Genomic DNA, 16,116 nt, shown 5'->3' with positions numbered 1-16,116 from the left:
AAAGTCAACAAAATCCAGGTGTATTCTCAGGGTACAGATTGCATGGAATTCAGGTCCATCCCCAGGGCACAGATCCAGTGAAATCTATGCCCATTTCCAGGGAACAGTTCCTATGAAATCCATGCTTGGCATTCCCAGGATACTGATCTCATGTTGGAGATCTCATGGAACCCAGGCCCATTCCAGGACACAGATTCCATGAAATCCAGGTCTATTCTCAGGGTTCAGATCTCAAGAAATGCATGCACATTCCCAGGGTAAAGACCTCACGAAATCCAGGGCCATACCCTGGGCACAGATCTTGTGAAATACAGGCTTTTCCTCAGGGAACAGATCCCATGAAACTCAGACACATTCCCAGGGCAAAGACCTCATGAAATCCAGGGCTATACCTTGGGCACAGATCTTGTGAAATACAAGCCTTTTCTCAAGGCACAGAACTCATGAAAATGACTCTATGATGTAGTATATAATCTGAGAAGTGAAAATAGCTGATCTAGCAATGTATATGCTTTTACAAACAATGAAAATAGCTGATCTAGCAATGTATATGCTTTTACAAACAATGAAAATAGCTGATCTAGCAATGTATATGCTTTTACAAACAATGATGCAGAAATTGAGAAGTCATCACTATCACTGGAGGTAAAACAATTGTCCGCCAAGCTAAAAAAGATAACCAGGACAAATATCTGATAACAATATTTTCACTTTTTATGTTCAAGAGCAAGAGATAATTTTTATTAAAAAAAACTTACTTCTACATAGCATAATGCAACAAACAATTCTGTAATATGTATAAACTGAAACAATAAAACTTGAATCAGCTATGAATATATCAAGTATTCAACGATTGATCTGAATTGTACTTTAATTAATAAATAATCTTGATTGATCGGAACTATGGTTCACATTAAGAAGTCAAATTATTTCATCCCATTTATACTTTACCTCAAAAAGTACAATTTATTTAAAAAGTAAACAATTCAATTTTTCATTCCATATGTTCAAAGAATCAGAGGCATCAAATTTATATGCAAAATATAACCAGTTTCCATGCTTAATGAGCTTTTCATATGCATCAAGCCTGGTCCTCAGCCAAACAGAAAGGCAGATTTGTCAATTGCATGGATGCACTACTGACTTCCTCTTGGTTTTATCATACTTACTCTGGTAGAGAGTGGGACTGAGACCCCATTTATTGTTACTATACACATTCAGATATGTGTACACATCGGGCTTGTAATGAAGTTGACACTCTATCCCAACAGCACGTAGTCCTGCCTCCAATTTGTACACCTCATCCACCTTAGTGAAGTCATGGTTGTATACACATATCACATGGCTTTCTGAACCTCTTTTTTCTGTATTTGTATTCACTGGGTTGACCTTGGCTATGTTGCAAGGAAGCCTTTGTGTCATTATTCCTTTACACACAGAACTCCACAACTGGTCAACCGTGATACCAGTCTGTGCAAAAAAGAGCCATTTTCCTTCCAGAACATTATATCTTCTGGCTAGTTCCATGATGACCTGCTGATTGACTGGTTGTCCACTGGACACTAGGCTCTTCCAAGCCTGTTCAAGGCCTATCACATCACCAGTCTGGGTGTAACTGTCCAACCTCCTTTTAATTGCTATCCAAGAAACTCCTGTTGAACTGCAAAGATAAAAGAAAATTAAAAAGTCTCAATCATTGAAACCTCAATTGTCCACTTTTATAGTTTATTAAACCAATTTCCAAAGTCTTTAAGACAGTGCTGTCCAACCCGCAGCCCATGGGGTGATTTTAAATGGCCCACCAGGGCTCAAGCAGCTATACAGTCGTTGCTTTTCAGTTTTCTGCTGTGGCCCTCAGCTTCAAGAAAAATGTTTTTCAGTGGCCCATGGTGTCAAAAAGGTTGGACAGCACTGCTTTAAGATATCGACAAATTTAATTATACAAAGTCCAAATTATCCGAACAAGTTCCATTTTCCCTGATGAGTTCCAATAATTGTAGTTCCACTGTAAAACTGTATTGTCTTAGACTGTGACAAAGTAAAAGAAATTACACAGCATCCAGATTAAGTCATCAAATAAAATTTCAAGCAATTATTGATTCATGGTCATTTCTCATTAACATCCAATTAGCTCCACCCAAAAGATCACTAAAACTCACTAATTTCAATGAAAATTATAAAGTATAAAATGATGATACACTGTTAAGTAGTATAAAAGGAAATACATGTAGACTAATTACTTCTCCAAACCAATTTTTTAGAATGGTCATGTATTATGGCTCTAAATTTATTGCTATACTTCAGCAATACTAGGAACTTCATAAAATGGGACATTTCTTCAAACCAGATACTGTCGATGATTCCATGTGTAATTTTCTTCTAAGAAACTATCCTTCTCTGAACCAGTCAGTCAATACCGAGTCAATTTGCCTTTAATAAGACAGCTTTAATTCAGACCAGTTTTTCAAAGGTTTTCCTCTGACTTAAAGGTTAATTTAAAAAGTATGGTGTGAACAACAGCATCATATATGCAACAGCTGAGTTGAAATGGAAGCTAATTTGCAAGATTCAAAATTAAAAAACAAGAGGTCCAAGTGAGCCTGATAATCTCACCTTAACTGACCATTTTACTAAGCATACACATGTAGTATCATATAAAGAAAACCATATTTAAAATATCTCCCAACCATTGTATCATGTTGATTTAACCTGTTTACTATAGTCTGATAAAATTCTTTCCAAAAACAAATGCATAATTAATGTGTAGGTCTTGCTCAGAATCCAACTCATCAAAGATCTTCATGACATGAACCTATTTACCAAGTCTTAAATTGGATGATAAATATACTATTCTGAGAGGTAAGAAGCTCAACCAATCAGATGCAAGATCACCTCATTATATGCAAGATCACCTCATCATAATGTAGAGACATTTTGCTTACTACTGTACATGTCAAGGACCATGGTGATAAAAGCTTATTTACCAAGTATAAGCAAAATGTGATCAAAATGTGGTCTCCTGGGTGATAACGAACCATAAACAAAAATATTGCAGTAAAGATTGCTTATTACATTCAGAGATAAAATGTTTTCTGTTAAGGTTCATGTTTAATTTCCACGGCCAAATTCTTAATTACTATATATTCCAAACGATTTGTTATAAAGTTCCTTTTTTACAATATTGAATTGGTTATTGTGCTTGATTTGTGAGTTCTATCAGAGAACATTAGCTCAATTATAACATTTTTTGATTACCTGACACACTAGAACCATAATAATGGCACTCATTGAAATAAGAAAGGCATGACAAAGGAATCCAGGAATAAAAGTGTGATAATTACACCTTATTCATCATTAGTAAATCACAGGTTGCAAGTTCAATGTAATTAAAGCATGAAAAGAAATGTTTTTGTTTTGTTTTTTTTGGACCCGCTATTAATAAATATCCTTTAGCTCTCATTCTACTTCTACCTTGAATAATTGTCTTCAGCTTAACAATAATTTCTAACAGTTGTTTCCATGAAATTTATTCACCAATTCAAAATACTGAGTAAATCTCTCTCGAGTTTGTTTTGAATTCTGACTGTTGTTGAAAATGGCTGATAATTTGCAGGTCAGAAAAATAAAACTAATGTCTATTCAGTGATAAAGCTACAAATAATAGGCACAGCATTAATAAAAAGATATATATGCTTTGCTTCTGCTACTGGAAGTAAACAGGATGATTGTATCCACAACCAGCAAGGTTTAAAGCATAGCGACATACACTGTACATACAAACTCTGAGTGACATACGCTGTGCATACAAACTCTGAGTGACATATGCTGTACATACAAACTCTGAGTGACATACACTGCAGATACAAACTCTGACATACACTGTACATACAAACTCTGAGTGACATACCCAATATTCTTTATGAGCATTGAAAAACAAAAAACAAATCTTGGATTAATTTATATAAAAAAACATAAAACTGACAATTTCTTTCCATCCAAATAAATAAAATATTAATTTACTGGTCATAAAATTATTGAGTAGAGATGTTTTCACATAAAGTGGTTTATATGATTCATTGGCTGGTACATGCACATGTATGTTAACACTGTCAACCTATGGTAAAATTTAGAAAATTTATTATCATTTTCATGATAACATGTCTGTATACAAAAGTATGTTGTCTGAAAATTTCATTGCCACCATATATGAGTTAAAATTAATTTTTCTTATAGTAATCATACCGGTATAAATTGTTTACTACACGTCTAACATTATCAACATACACACTGACACAGCCAAATACATAAACAATCTGATAAATAAATTATGAATTTTGATATAACATTTCTTTGTTATAACATTTTAAAAATCCAAATACAATGCAAAACATTATAAACTGTAAATCTTAATTTCCTCATAATCACACTCATCAAATATTTAAATAATATCAGACTATTTAACAAACTTGATTAAATTGTGATCAGAAACAGCCACTAGCATGTGGAAAAGTTCAGCCAATCAGATGCAAAAACACCTCAATAATCATGCATGGATCTTGCTCATCCGAGATCTTAATGATGTAAGCTTTACTTCCAAGTTCAATAACCACCTACATGTATTAAAATGACAGTCTCCCGAATAATAATAATGGTCCCAGAGATTAATCTAATGCCAGAATCACCTCATTAATATGCATAGGTGTCATTCATAATAAAACTCATCCACTATCTAGATGATATTAGCCAATTTACCTAATTTGATCAAAATAGGTCTGAAATACATCTCTCAAGTGCTTTAAAAATGTAATTTTTTAAAAAGATCCAGCCAACTAAAAGCTAATACTTAAATCTGAGATATTGCTGTATGATCATACTGACATCTAGTGGAATAGTAAAACTGTAACAACTGCTAAGTTGACCATTAGGGCAATAAAATGTCCGTCAAATACTGATAGAAAATGCTGATTACCAAACTTGTTAGGCGTATCAACTAGGATATACCCCCATGCTTCATTTGGATATTGTGGCAAAATATGTACAAGGCAGAGTGTTAATAAAAAGATTTTCACAAATTTTACTTTGAAAAATAACCACAACTCTAAACATGGACCTTGGGGCCCCGAGTGGCCGAGTGGTCTAAAGCGCTCTCCGTTACAGATCACTGCCATCTCACCTCTGTCTGCGTGGGTTCGAGTCTCAGATTCAGCCTATGTGGGTATGTGAGAAAGCTTGCCAGTAGTTTCTTGTGGGTCGGTGGTTCTTTCCGGGGTTTTCCCGGGTTCTTCCTCCACCATTAATACTGGCCGCCATGTATAGCCTATCGTGTGCTGAAAAATGGTGTTAAACCCTAAAACAGCAACAACAAACATGGACCTTATATTGCTCACTGCAGTAGATGACATATCAGTTTGTGAATGCAAATTCACACGTATTGAAACTGTAAAAGGGGAAAGAAAAAATTGCTGTGGTGTAGGTTATTGTTGAACAGTAGTGTTATTTATTGTCTTCCTAAACCATATACAGGATCACTTTCACTGCATAAAAGTAACAAGTTATTTATACAACCAACGTTTTCTCCTAGATGTCTCACAACCTTTGGGACTAAGCCCCGATTCGTAACTTAAAAAATTAATCAGCAGAGGTTGCAAATTTCTGGTTTGAATTTCTTCTATATTACTCATAATATTGGCATGCATGGTGAGATATTAATTAGTTCATTACTTATTTCATATTTTAACAAGACTGATATCAGAAAAATAATCTTGACCTTACAGCACTTTCTGAATTACACAACATAGCATTGTCCTGCTCATTTCTCACATAAAATTTCTTATTTTGAGGATAAATCTTTTATCATATAATCTTTAGACTGTGCTTCCTGTGAACAGTAAATTTTCTCTAATGTATGTGCCCAATGAATTATGAAAACTGACAGTCCTTTGAAGATGCCCTTTGTTGTAGACACAGTGATATCTGCCATCAAACTAATGTTGTAATGAATAAAACAACACAAGCACAGCAGTCAAAATGTTAACAAAATATATTTAGAAAGCACCAACACTTTCTATCCATAAAACATAAATTGTTATTTACAGATTGATGTTTTAAGGTTCAAAACACAAGGTGGTATATCTTCAAGATGAATTGATAGCAAATGATAACTTGCAGAAAGATGGGCAGTGAAAACAGTGGAAAGGGCTTAAACAAGCCCATATCTTCTGCAATTTGTTGTGCATGAAGAAAGGAAAGAATGCCATACCCTGCAGGCAAATGAAATGTTGGGTTGGGTTGTTGTAGGGTTTAGCACCATTTTTCAGCACACAATAGGCTATACATGGCAACCAGTATTAACGGTGGAGGAAGAACCAGGGAAAACCCCGGAAAGAACCACCAACCCACGAGAAGCTACTGGCAAGCTTTCTCACATACCCACATTGGCCAAATCCAAGACTCAAACCCACGCAGACAGAGGTGAAATGGCAATGATCTGTAACGGAGAGCACTTTAGATCACTCGGCCACTCGGGGCCACCAAATGAAATGTCAATATAGTTATCAGTTTGCCCTGTCACTTCCCTGCCCAGTATCATTATTTAAAGCCGAACCTATCATAACTTATGACCAAAGCCATTATTACCAAAGAGAAACTTAAAGAATGAAGTTACTATATATGTTTTTAAATATCATATATTCTGAAGAAGAATTAAAAATTAACCGTTTAATTTGAGAAGGAGCATTTTTCTTTAGCCATTCGTCAAGAGTTTCTGACATTTCATCACACTTGTAAACAATCCAGCCAGGTGTTTCAACTTTACGACCTTTTGCAACAGGTTGCTTCTCACTTTTGCTCTGAGTCTGATGTAAGCCTGAAAAACAATAAACAAGTATGAAAATATAAGTCTGCAAAACATTTCAATAACCATTCAATAACAAATTCATGTTTAAATTAAGAAATTATAATCAATGTCCCTGATTCTTTACCTTTAACTTCAAGACTCTGAATCCCATGCTACTATTAATAGTTTTTAAAATCATATATGACTTACCACAAAGCTATCTGCAAAGTAGGCAGTTGAAGTACTACTTTACTGTGGGACTGTCTACTGATATATATATATATATATATATATACATGATGAAAAATCAATAATGCAACCAGATGCACTGCCAGGACATGCACATATGATGCTTTTGTAGGAACAGTTAAGTAACCCTTTTGTGGCCACAAACTTGAAACAGTTTTTGTAAAGTAAAATGCTACTAATTTAAAATTATATTAAACATCATGTGTTTTAAAGGAAAATAATGTAGTTTAAACAAATCAGCATTGTCAACAAATCAACTGTATGTGTAATGCTGTGTGAAGTGCAGTACGACCAACCAAGTCAGCTTCTGCTGTTCTTGGTGATGCCACATTCAACGTGAACATCATCCATACCCTAACCCCAAAAAATTAACAGAAAAATCATAGTAAACAATCCTTCTATACTGCAATGTAGAAATTTATAATTTAATTGGAACCCATAGATACCAATTTTGTAAACATTTACTGGCGGTAAACTAATAAAACAAAGCCATTTAAATATGAAATGTTGCAACCTTGCTATTTCTGATGGATGATCGATGAATGATGGATGGACAATGGACAACAGACAATCCCTTAAGTTCTATGACTAGCAGAAATAAGTAATGTCCATCAAGTTTATCTATAAACTATTTTATATTAAAACAAAAGTCCCTTGAAGATGATGCTCTGCTGTTAAGACCATTTTTGAAACCATTTGGTGGCCATACTGGATGTAAGACTGGCAACAATATGGCTTTTCCATTTATGAGGAATTGTGATAACAAGATTGACTTAGACAGCCATAGAGCACATCAGATCAGCACCAGTTTAATCTAGAAAGTCATTCTGGTTGGTCGTACTGCACTTCACACACCATTTTTTTCCATTACATCAAACTGAAAACTACTTGTCAATACAAGCAGTATGACTGTAAAGCAGGAGTGGCAATAACAATCTTCAACTGTCCACCATGGCAGCCAAACTGGATGTCAGATCAGCACCATTTTTGTTTTTGACCAATAAAGCATCATAAGCAGAATTTAGTAAAAATCCCATGTTGACATGACCGTCTGTTCAGGAGTAGTAGCAATTATAATAAGATTTGCATTATACTGGATTTCAGATTATCACCATTTTCAGTTGGGGTCAACAGGATGTCATAAGAAGTCTTTTAGTGAAAACCCTACATCAACATGACCACCAGTTCCATAGGAGTGGAAATAGCATTGTTTTAAAACAAGGGGCCTTGGCAACTATACAAGATGTCACATAGACATCATTTTCATTTGTGGACAATTTATACATAAGAAATCTTCCAGCGAAAACCCCATGTTGCTATGCCCATCTGTTTATATGCCTCATTTTTCTTCTTGACTCAGCAATTGGTTACATGAAGATTAAATATTAAATGTAAATCTCCCCAAAAATTATGCTTAAAGGAATAACCAATCATCTATCAGCCAGTAAATTATTGTTTTGTACAAAGAGTAAGAACGAATTAAAATTATTTCATAATCCAACATCAAGAACTTATTAGTGATGACAGAGGAATATATTACATTTTCTGTCTACTGTTCAAAGAATTTATCACTGGCAGGTTTTGCATAACTATAGATATATTTGTCTAACTTATCAATATATAACTTGTGGTAAATTTAAAGTAGATCACAATCAGTGAACAGATGCAAAGATAGCCAATACTGAATCGTGTTTTCTAATCCAATACAGACCTAAAAGTACTTGGAGAAACATCAAGCATCTCGATAAGCATGACTTCTAACACTGTTACCTAAGAACAAAATTATATACTGTATTGACCAGTAAGTCCATAAAAAATCTGGAATTATTTTTCATTTTTCATTTCTTATAGTTAGAAAAATTTATAAGCGGATGGTCGAAAATTAGAGTTGGTCGGAAAACTGAAACAATGACATTTTTCTGTTAAGCTTTATTTACACTTGCCAATTGCCTCTTAGCATTTCCAATATTAGATTCAGAATCTTTTTTAATACCAAAATGTATGGTCCATATTCTATTAGCTAATTTTCATTACCTTTTGCTCATTTGTTCCTTTTGGTTAATGTTGAATTATTTTTGTTTATCGTTGTTCATTATCATTCATTTATGTAATTCTGGAATTGTGCAGGAAGCATGCCAACTGTTATTACAAATTATTATTAGATAGGTGGTTAATAATGATAATTACAATTATTTCAAACAAAGAAAACAAGGTGTTTTACTTACGTATGAAAAACTTTTATGGTAATTATTGAAACAAGAAAAAACTGTAAATGTTAAATAGACAATGAATTGAAATGTTAATTTTTGCTTCTCTTAATGGACTGTATTTTATAAACTGCAATGAACTTTCCTGGCATTTTTGGAAAGAGGTCTGACAATGCTGTTGCACCAGCATCATTTGGTTATTTGTTCCCTGTAGTGTTTGTATCATTTAGAAAACCCATTTGAAGTCACATAAATTTCTTCAATTTAGAATCCAGCCTATTGAGGAGCAGCCCATCAAGACTTTCAATAGGTGCCACCGAGAATTTGACATGAGCTACTACTCTTTGTTCATGGCTTGGCTAGAGGTTTATCAAGGTTTTATAATGAATGTAGTTCTCCCCAAATATTTACTCTTAGTAATTATTCCTCTAAAAATGGATAAATAATTATTTCATACACGAAGTAATTATGAAGTAAAATTATTTTAATATTAAACTAACATGAAGAACCTATTATTGATTACAGAGGAGTCAACTACATTTTATGTTTTAATAATTTATACTGACAGGTTTTTCATAATGAACAGTAGATAAATTTGTCAAACTTCTCACTACAATGTATTCACAGGAGTTTGACATTTCATCCATAGCAAGATTCCCTTGAAGGGTCTAATGGCAATGCTGTTATGGCCATTATGAATTTCCAAGAAAAATCCAATAGAAGACCATTGTTTCTTTGCAATTGCTGAGTGCTGAAGCCATCTCTGGCCATATTGGATGACTGTTCATCACCATTTTCATTTAGAACCAACTAGATGTCATAAGGACTGCAAAATAAAATTTGTTGATGAAATTTTCCTTATAAATTTTTGTTTCTACATGCCATTAATGTTGCTCTGCCAAATATTTTAGCCGCACAAAATATATGTACACAGTGCAGTGCGAAGGAGTAGATTCATCATAACAAGTGATGCAATACAAAAGCTCTCCAACATGGGGTCATCTGGTTGTATGCATGCTTTACTAAAACAACTAATACTTCAAATGAGGGGTAAGAATCTGTTACTGTTTCAAAAGTCTTTTGTTTATTTTTCTGTTTAAGTATTTAACTTTTTTCTTTTCTACAACATCTCATCAAGGCATCAGATGCTTTGATATAGAAAGGGGAATGATGCAATTATTCAATATTGCATTCAAAAAACGGATGCTCCAATAATTTTGGATAGATATGCATTGGATCTATCACCCATTCACATTCTCCATATGCAAGCACAGCCTAGGACAGGAATTGTGCACCCTAGGAAAAATTCTCCAGTACGCCCCTATGAATTGCCCCAACAATTGTCCTTTCTCCAGCGTTGGGCCCCCTGACCATTGTGTCCCCCAGAAATGTGTTGTCCCCTCCTGTCTGTGGTCCTGCTTGCAACAAAGCCGTTGTTGCAAAGAAAATTGATACTTTATAATAATCTACATATAAGGAAGCAAATAACACATACCTTTCACCATGATCCACACAACAGAAATGTTTGATTTGATTTTTAAGGGTTATAATTAAACAATTCATCTAAAAGTCAATAAATTCTTTCTTATTTCTTATTGGCTTAATAATCCTTCTATGCCATCTTGAGGTAATGAAATATGTAATGTATTTTGTCAATGAAGCTGAGAAAAATTATATTTTGAAAATAAAATATGCACCAAAAATGATTTCAATTTGAATTTTTTAAGAATTCCATTTTATTCCTTACATTTCATTATTTTGATTGCTATGGCAGTCATAACAACAAAATTTCAATGAAAATCATATGTGAACAACAATATATTCAAGTTTTATCTGATAAATTTTCATACAATTCTTTTTAATATTAATGGTTTTAATGCCGTGAAACATATCTAACTGCAGGATTAAGTGTCAGAAATGATGACTCATGGGATAATAAATATACACATGTATTTTATACAGTGTAGCAAAGAACACATGGTTGATTTCGGCCTGCCAATGCCCATGGCCTGTTGGTTTTCTAGAGGACTATTTATTAGACAACCACAGTCCAACAGGGAGAGTTAAATTTTCCAAAGTTATTTTTATTTGATTGGGAGGGTCAGTTTTTTTTCCGGCAGGGTCTGTTGAATCCCATGTGAGCTGGCCCTGCTGGTCAATGGAAAAAATCTGCGTTACGTTGGTCACTTACGTAGGTACTGTAAGACTAGGTAATGGAACAAATTACCATCAATAACTGCAGCAACTCCTGACTTGGTATCTCAATTTCTAATGAATTAGTCCGCTACAAGTAAGACCTAGTGATTCCCAGTTGAGGTTCCATATCTCATCGCCGTTACGGTAGCCGGACTGGTCCGAGTATAAAGGGACGAAAATGTACACTTACACTCATTTACTTATTTCTGCCTTTCATATCAATACTCTTCTGACTGTCCATTCACTTACGTCTTTACTTTCTCTTTGACTACGCACTACCCGTTGCTCAATAGTCAAGTGCGACTGTGTCAACGTATTTATAGACAGAGAGAGTCCTACAGCGTAAGACACTGACACATTACCCAATATTTTTTGTTCTGGGGGTGATGGACTAAAACAGCACTAAAACAAAAACAACATGTACTAAGTCTTACACTGCAGGACTAAGATAGTCATACAACGTAAGACACATCACCCGATATTTATTTTCTGGGGGCGATGGACTAAAACAAAACCAACATGTGCTGTATCTTAATTGTACGACTAGACTAAGATTTTTTACTTACCTTTTCGTACTACTGGAATTTTTTTAAACGAATCAACAAAACTCAAAATTTCAAAGTAATCACAATGCTTGTTAGTAATAACCGGGCAGACCCATGTAGTTTGTTAGCACTTCATGTTGGATTTTTTTTCCCCTTCATACAATGATTTTGACACTTGAGCAGATCTAAAGCTAACTCAGTGTCGGGGGTGGTTGTTTACAATATAAGGCATTACCAGTATTGCCATCCTCGGGCAAACTCTTGCGTGATCTTTTTGACTCAGAACCAAAAGAATCAGTGCTGCTTGTTTGACTTCTCTTTCTTTTATAGCGGCGTATTTTAATTTCGGTAGATCTTTCAGCCATTTTGAGACATATGGACTTGAATCAGAATTATTACATCCGGGGTCAACGTGGGCCCTACAGTATCTACTGTAATCGTCGTGTGTTTCTTTTTCTTGTTTTGTTATAGTGATCCTTTGCTTGGATGAAGGCATTCTTGGGCCTGATTTAAATGAAAATTGTTTCTTCTTTTTTTAAATATGTGGAGTACGATGGATTGTGTGTTATTTCGGGGTGTATTTTCGCTACAGGTGATCATCCAGATACCCTTGGTGGTCGGAAACTTGGTTTAAACCGAAACACTACAGTTGCGTTTTAACCGATGGCTAGACTAAGCTAATGACAAAGGATAATTGGTAGAGGTGTACATTATTACCGGTTTACCGCGGTAGATTATTCCGGTGGTATGCACCACGGTACTTTTTCACTGTACCGATACATCGGTAGTTTCCGTCAGCAAGGAATGTACGTAAAGTTCCGAGTAAGCTAGATTTGAATTTAAGCAGCAGGGAGGGCGAACCCTACAAGGGGTATAGAAGCCCCAAAAGCGCGAAATAACCCCTTTAAAAAACGTGTTGACGCGATGTTGTTCGCGCGATACTGCTTGTTGTCGTCGCTGTCATCAGGGACACCCGTGTCAACTTCAATGACTTCGTCGTTGACACCGCAATGACACTTTTTTGTAAATGTAATTGTCGCCGTTGTTGCTGTGTTTTGTTGTCGTCGCCCTTCCTGCTGATCTGAATTAAAAATTCAAGTTAACAATAATGGCCAACATCAGAGAAGCACATTCCGCTAGATTAGCTCGAAAGCGACTCGCGGTAATAAAAAGTTTTCTTCCTGGACGAGAACGTGTAAAACAAAAATTACAAGCGCGGCAACAAGCGCAGGAAGAATTTGTGACAGGTGCAGAACAATTATTTAAACCCGTTACAACAGCTACTGAGAAAGCTGCGGCGGTCACCAAAGAAGCTTTAATGGGAGATCCTAAGGTCGAAACAAAACCAAGTATTCTTCCAGTGCTAAAACAAACTGCCGCGCAGGCTGAAAAAATTGCTAGAAGAACTAAAAAAACAAAAAAAATATTTACAAGATCTTCCAACTGATATAGCTGCAGCTCAACCTCCGCCCACCGCCGAAGAAGGCACTGAAGTCGCCGAAGCTGCTGCACCCTAAGAAAGTGTTGAACTGACTATAAACTTTGAGCCGGATTTTATTAAAATCCTTAAGAGCACACCAGAAGCAGACTTACCTGAATTGATATTAGCAAGTTTATATAACAAAGATAGAATTTTAAACCCAAAATATAAGTCCACGACTGATGACAATTTTGTTAGATGGGTGTATCGTGTATACTGTGACAAAAAGGCGGTAAAATCTAACGATCTAAAATATTTTAAACTTGTAAAGGACATGCAGGCGCTTCACAAGGGTAGCCAGCCACAACAGCCTCCACCCGCCTACTCGCCACAGGAGTCTTCCTATCAACTTCCTCCGCCTCTGCAACAAATGGAAGCGTCGCGTGTATCACAAAAACAAAAACTGGCTAGCACGATAATGAACTCACCTGCGTCATTATATACCAAGGATGCCCTTGAGTATATTAAAGATCCAGAGAATTTGAAAAATCTTGCTTTAACTGGTTACGATGAGAGGGAGGTATGGGGGAGCAGTCCTGATATTCTAAAATCCCTTACAAGGGAAAATTGGTTGTCTACGTTGTATTTTGCCTCCAAGGAATCTCCGATTGATACTCAGGATCCTGAATATAAAGAATTCAGAAGGGAGATCGTACAGAGATTTAAAAAATCGGGCAGAGGTTATGGTGGTACTTGTCCTGATAATGTTATCAATGATGTGCAGCGGCTTGAAGTTCTCATCGGAGGGAGACGCGCCGGAAACAACTCTCCGGAAATCATTAATGAAGCCGCTGATATTTGCCAGCGATTGTTCCAAAACAAAATTATGGATGCTCACATTTATCGAGAACTTATCGATGAGCTCGTCGACAGCGATTAGAGAAATAACAATTAAATAATGATCGTACACAATTCTCATCGTAGACCAGTTATGGTCAGGGTTGTAAACTCACGAGTACCCGTATACAGGATGACTTACGGAAATGGACTTGGTGATGTTGTTCAGGGTTTGTTCGCAAGGATGGCACCTAAAGCAATACCGATCGCAAAACAATTATCAATGAAGGCTATTGATGTTATTCGTGATAAAGCTACTAGCGCTGTTGGTAGCGCCGCCGGTAAAGCATTCCTGGCAATCAAGGACAGACTAGCACGACTGATACGCAGACCCCAAAAGGGTTCACCGCCGGTAAAATTACCAGCCACCGTAGACATGCCTGCAGATGTTAGTAAAGTAATAAACGAAGCTGCAAATCACAAACTGGCAGCGCTAATATACCCTGAAACAATAAATACAAGTTTGGTGGCGGGAAGTGGTCTTCGTTTTAGACGATAACTTCCATAATAAAATGTTTAAACGGGATTCCGACACAGCATTCGACATAGACGAGACAGTTCTTAAAAATGAATCAGTGCGTGATTATCAGTATTATTCTTATGACGCACGAGAAACAAACAAACGAGGACGAATTGAATTACAGGTTCAGGATACAAGTAGATATTTCTTGCCCGCTGAAGCATTTCTTGAAGTAGAAGGTGAAATTATAAAAACAGATGATACAGTATACGGGGATGCGGTTAAAATCGGTTTTGTGAATAACGGAATTATGGCCTTGTTTGATAGTGCTATCTACATGACTGATGGAAAAAATATCGAATCGATTCAGAAGGATGTCGATGTTGCTACAACAATAATTGGTCTAGCAAGATATTCTGATGATTATACAAGATCAGCTGGTCCATCAATGATGTTTGCCAGGACACTTCTAATTATCCTAATAGTGATCAGGACGATATTAGACGACCAAGAAATAGTGCCAACAACGCTGACGCTGATGTGTGGCCGGTGGTTCATGGTGCTAATACAGAATTTAATTTGGGTTTCGCTACACGTAGACAAATGTTCAAAGGAAATCGTAGAAATTTTTTTTTGTGCAGTTCCACTGTCGCACATCTTTGGATTTTGCAGAGATGTCAGAAAGGTAATTTTTGGAGCAAAACAGACGGTCGTGCTTATTAGAAAAAATAACGATAATGATGCTATATGGCGACCTATGAGTGACGATGGTAAGGTAGAAATAACAAAACTATCAATGTGGATGCCGGTAATGACTCCTGCAATTACTGAAGAACAGCGACTGCTTTCTTTTATGGATCAGGGTGGTAAAGTGTTGTCATCGTAGCTTACAACAACCACAGATAGTATTCAAAGTACCAATAACGGTTTATTTACATGGCATATAGCATCACAGCAGGGGGTTTCCGCGCCGCGACATATTTTTATTGCTTTTCAGGATGCTGCACGAGTAGGTAATGAAACACGTTCGCATATGATATTTGATCAACTTGGTATCACTGATGTTTCTCTGAGAATAAACGGACATCAAGAACCGTCTGAGAACATACTGTTAAATTTTGGTAATAATCATTTGCATGTGTATATCAACGATTGGCGAAATATCTAGCGCGTGATCTAAATATCGATACTGGTTTGCAAATATCACAATTGGATTTTATATCTCATTATCAAATCTATTACTTCTCGTTAGAGCACCTTGATTTAACTAGACAATCTGTCGTTGATATACACTTTCGGGCTACCGT

At 35.9% G+C, this 16,116-nt stretch overlaps 1 protein-coding gene across 1 annotated transcript; it reads right to left on the bottom strand.

The window, feature by feature from the left end:
• Positions 1 to 693: 693 nt before the first annotated feature.
• Positions 694 to 12,432, bottom strand: LOC149804847 (UPF0696 protein C11orf68 homolog). The gene is made up of 3 exons (XM_089945234.1): positions 12,268 to 12,432; positions 6,715 to 6,865; positions 694 to 1,660 (listed from the first exon to the last, which is right to left on the bottom strand). The coding sequence occupies exons 1-3, from the start codon at positions 12,395 to 12,397 to the stop codon at positions 1,120 to 1,122; spliced, it is 822 nt and encodes a 273-aa protein (XP_089801360.1). The 5' UTR covers positions 12,398 to 12,432; the 3' UTR covers positions 694 to 1,119.
• Between the last annotated feature and the right edge of the window lie 3,684 nt (positions 12,433 to 16,116).

The sequence above is a fragment of the Sinohyriopsis cumingii genome, chromosome 2 (genome assembly GCF_028554795.1).
Source record: "Sinohyriopsis cumingii isolate HCF-2022 chromosome 2, ASM2855479v2, whole genome shotgun sequence".
Taxonomy (NCBI): Eukaryota; Metazoa; Mollusca; class Bivalvia; order Unionida; family Unionidae; genus Sinohyriopsis; species Sinohyriopsis cumingii.
The sequence above is the reverse complement of the archived record's forward strand: the minus strand, read 5'-3'. Positions and strand labels throughout refer to the sequence as shown.

Coding starts and splice junctions, on each gene's coding strand:
- LOC149804847 (XM_089945234.1), bottom strand. CDS start 12,397: ATGGCTGAAAGATCTACCGAAATTAAAATACGCCGCTATAAAAGAAAG. Junction 6,866..12,267: donor GCCCGAGGATGGCAATACTG/GTAATGCCTTAT, acceptor ATTGTTTTTCAG/GCTTACATCAGACTCAGAGC. Junction 1,661..6,714: donor GCTCCTTCTCAAATTAAACG/GTTAATTTTTAA, acceptor TTATCTTTGCAG/TTCAACAGGAGTTTCTTGGA.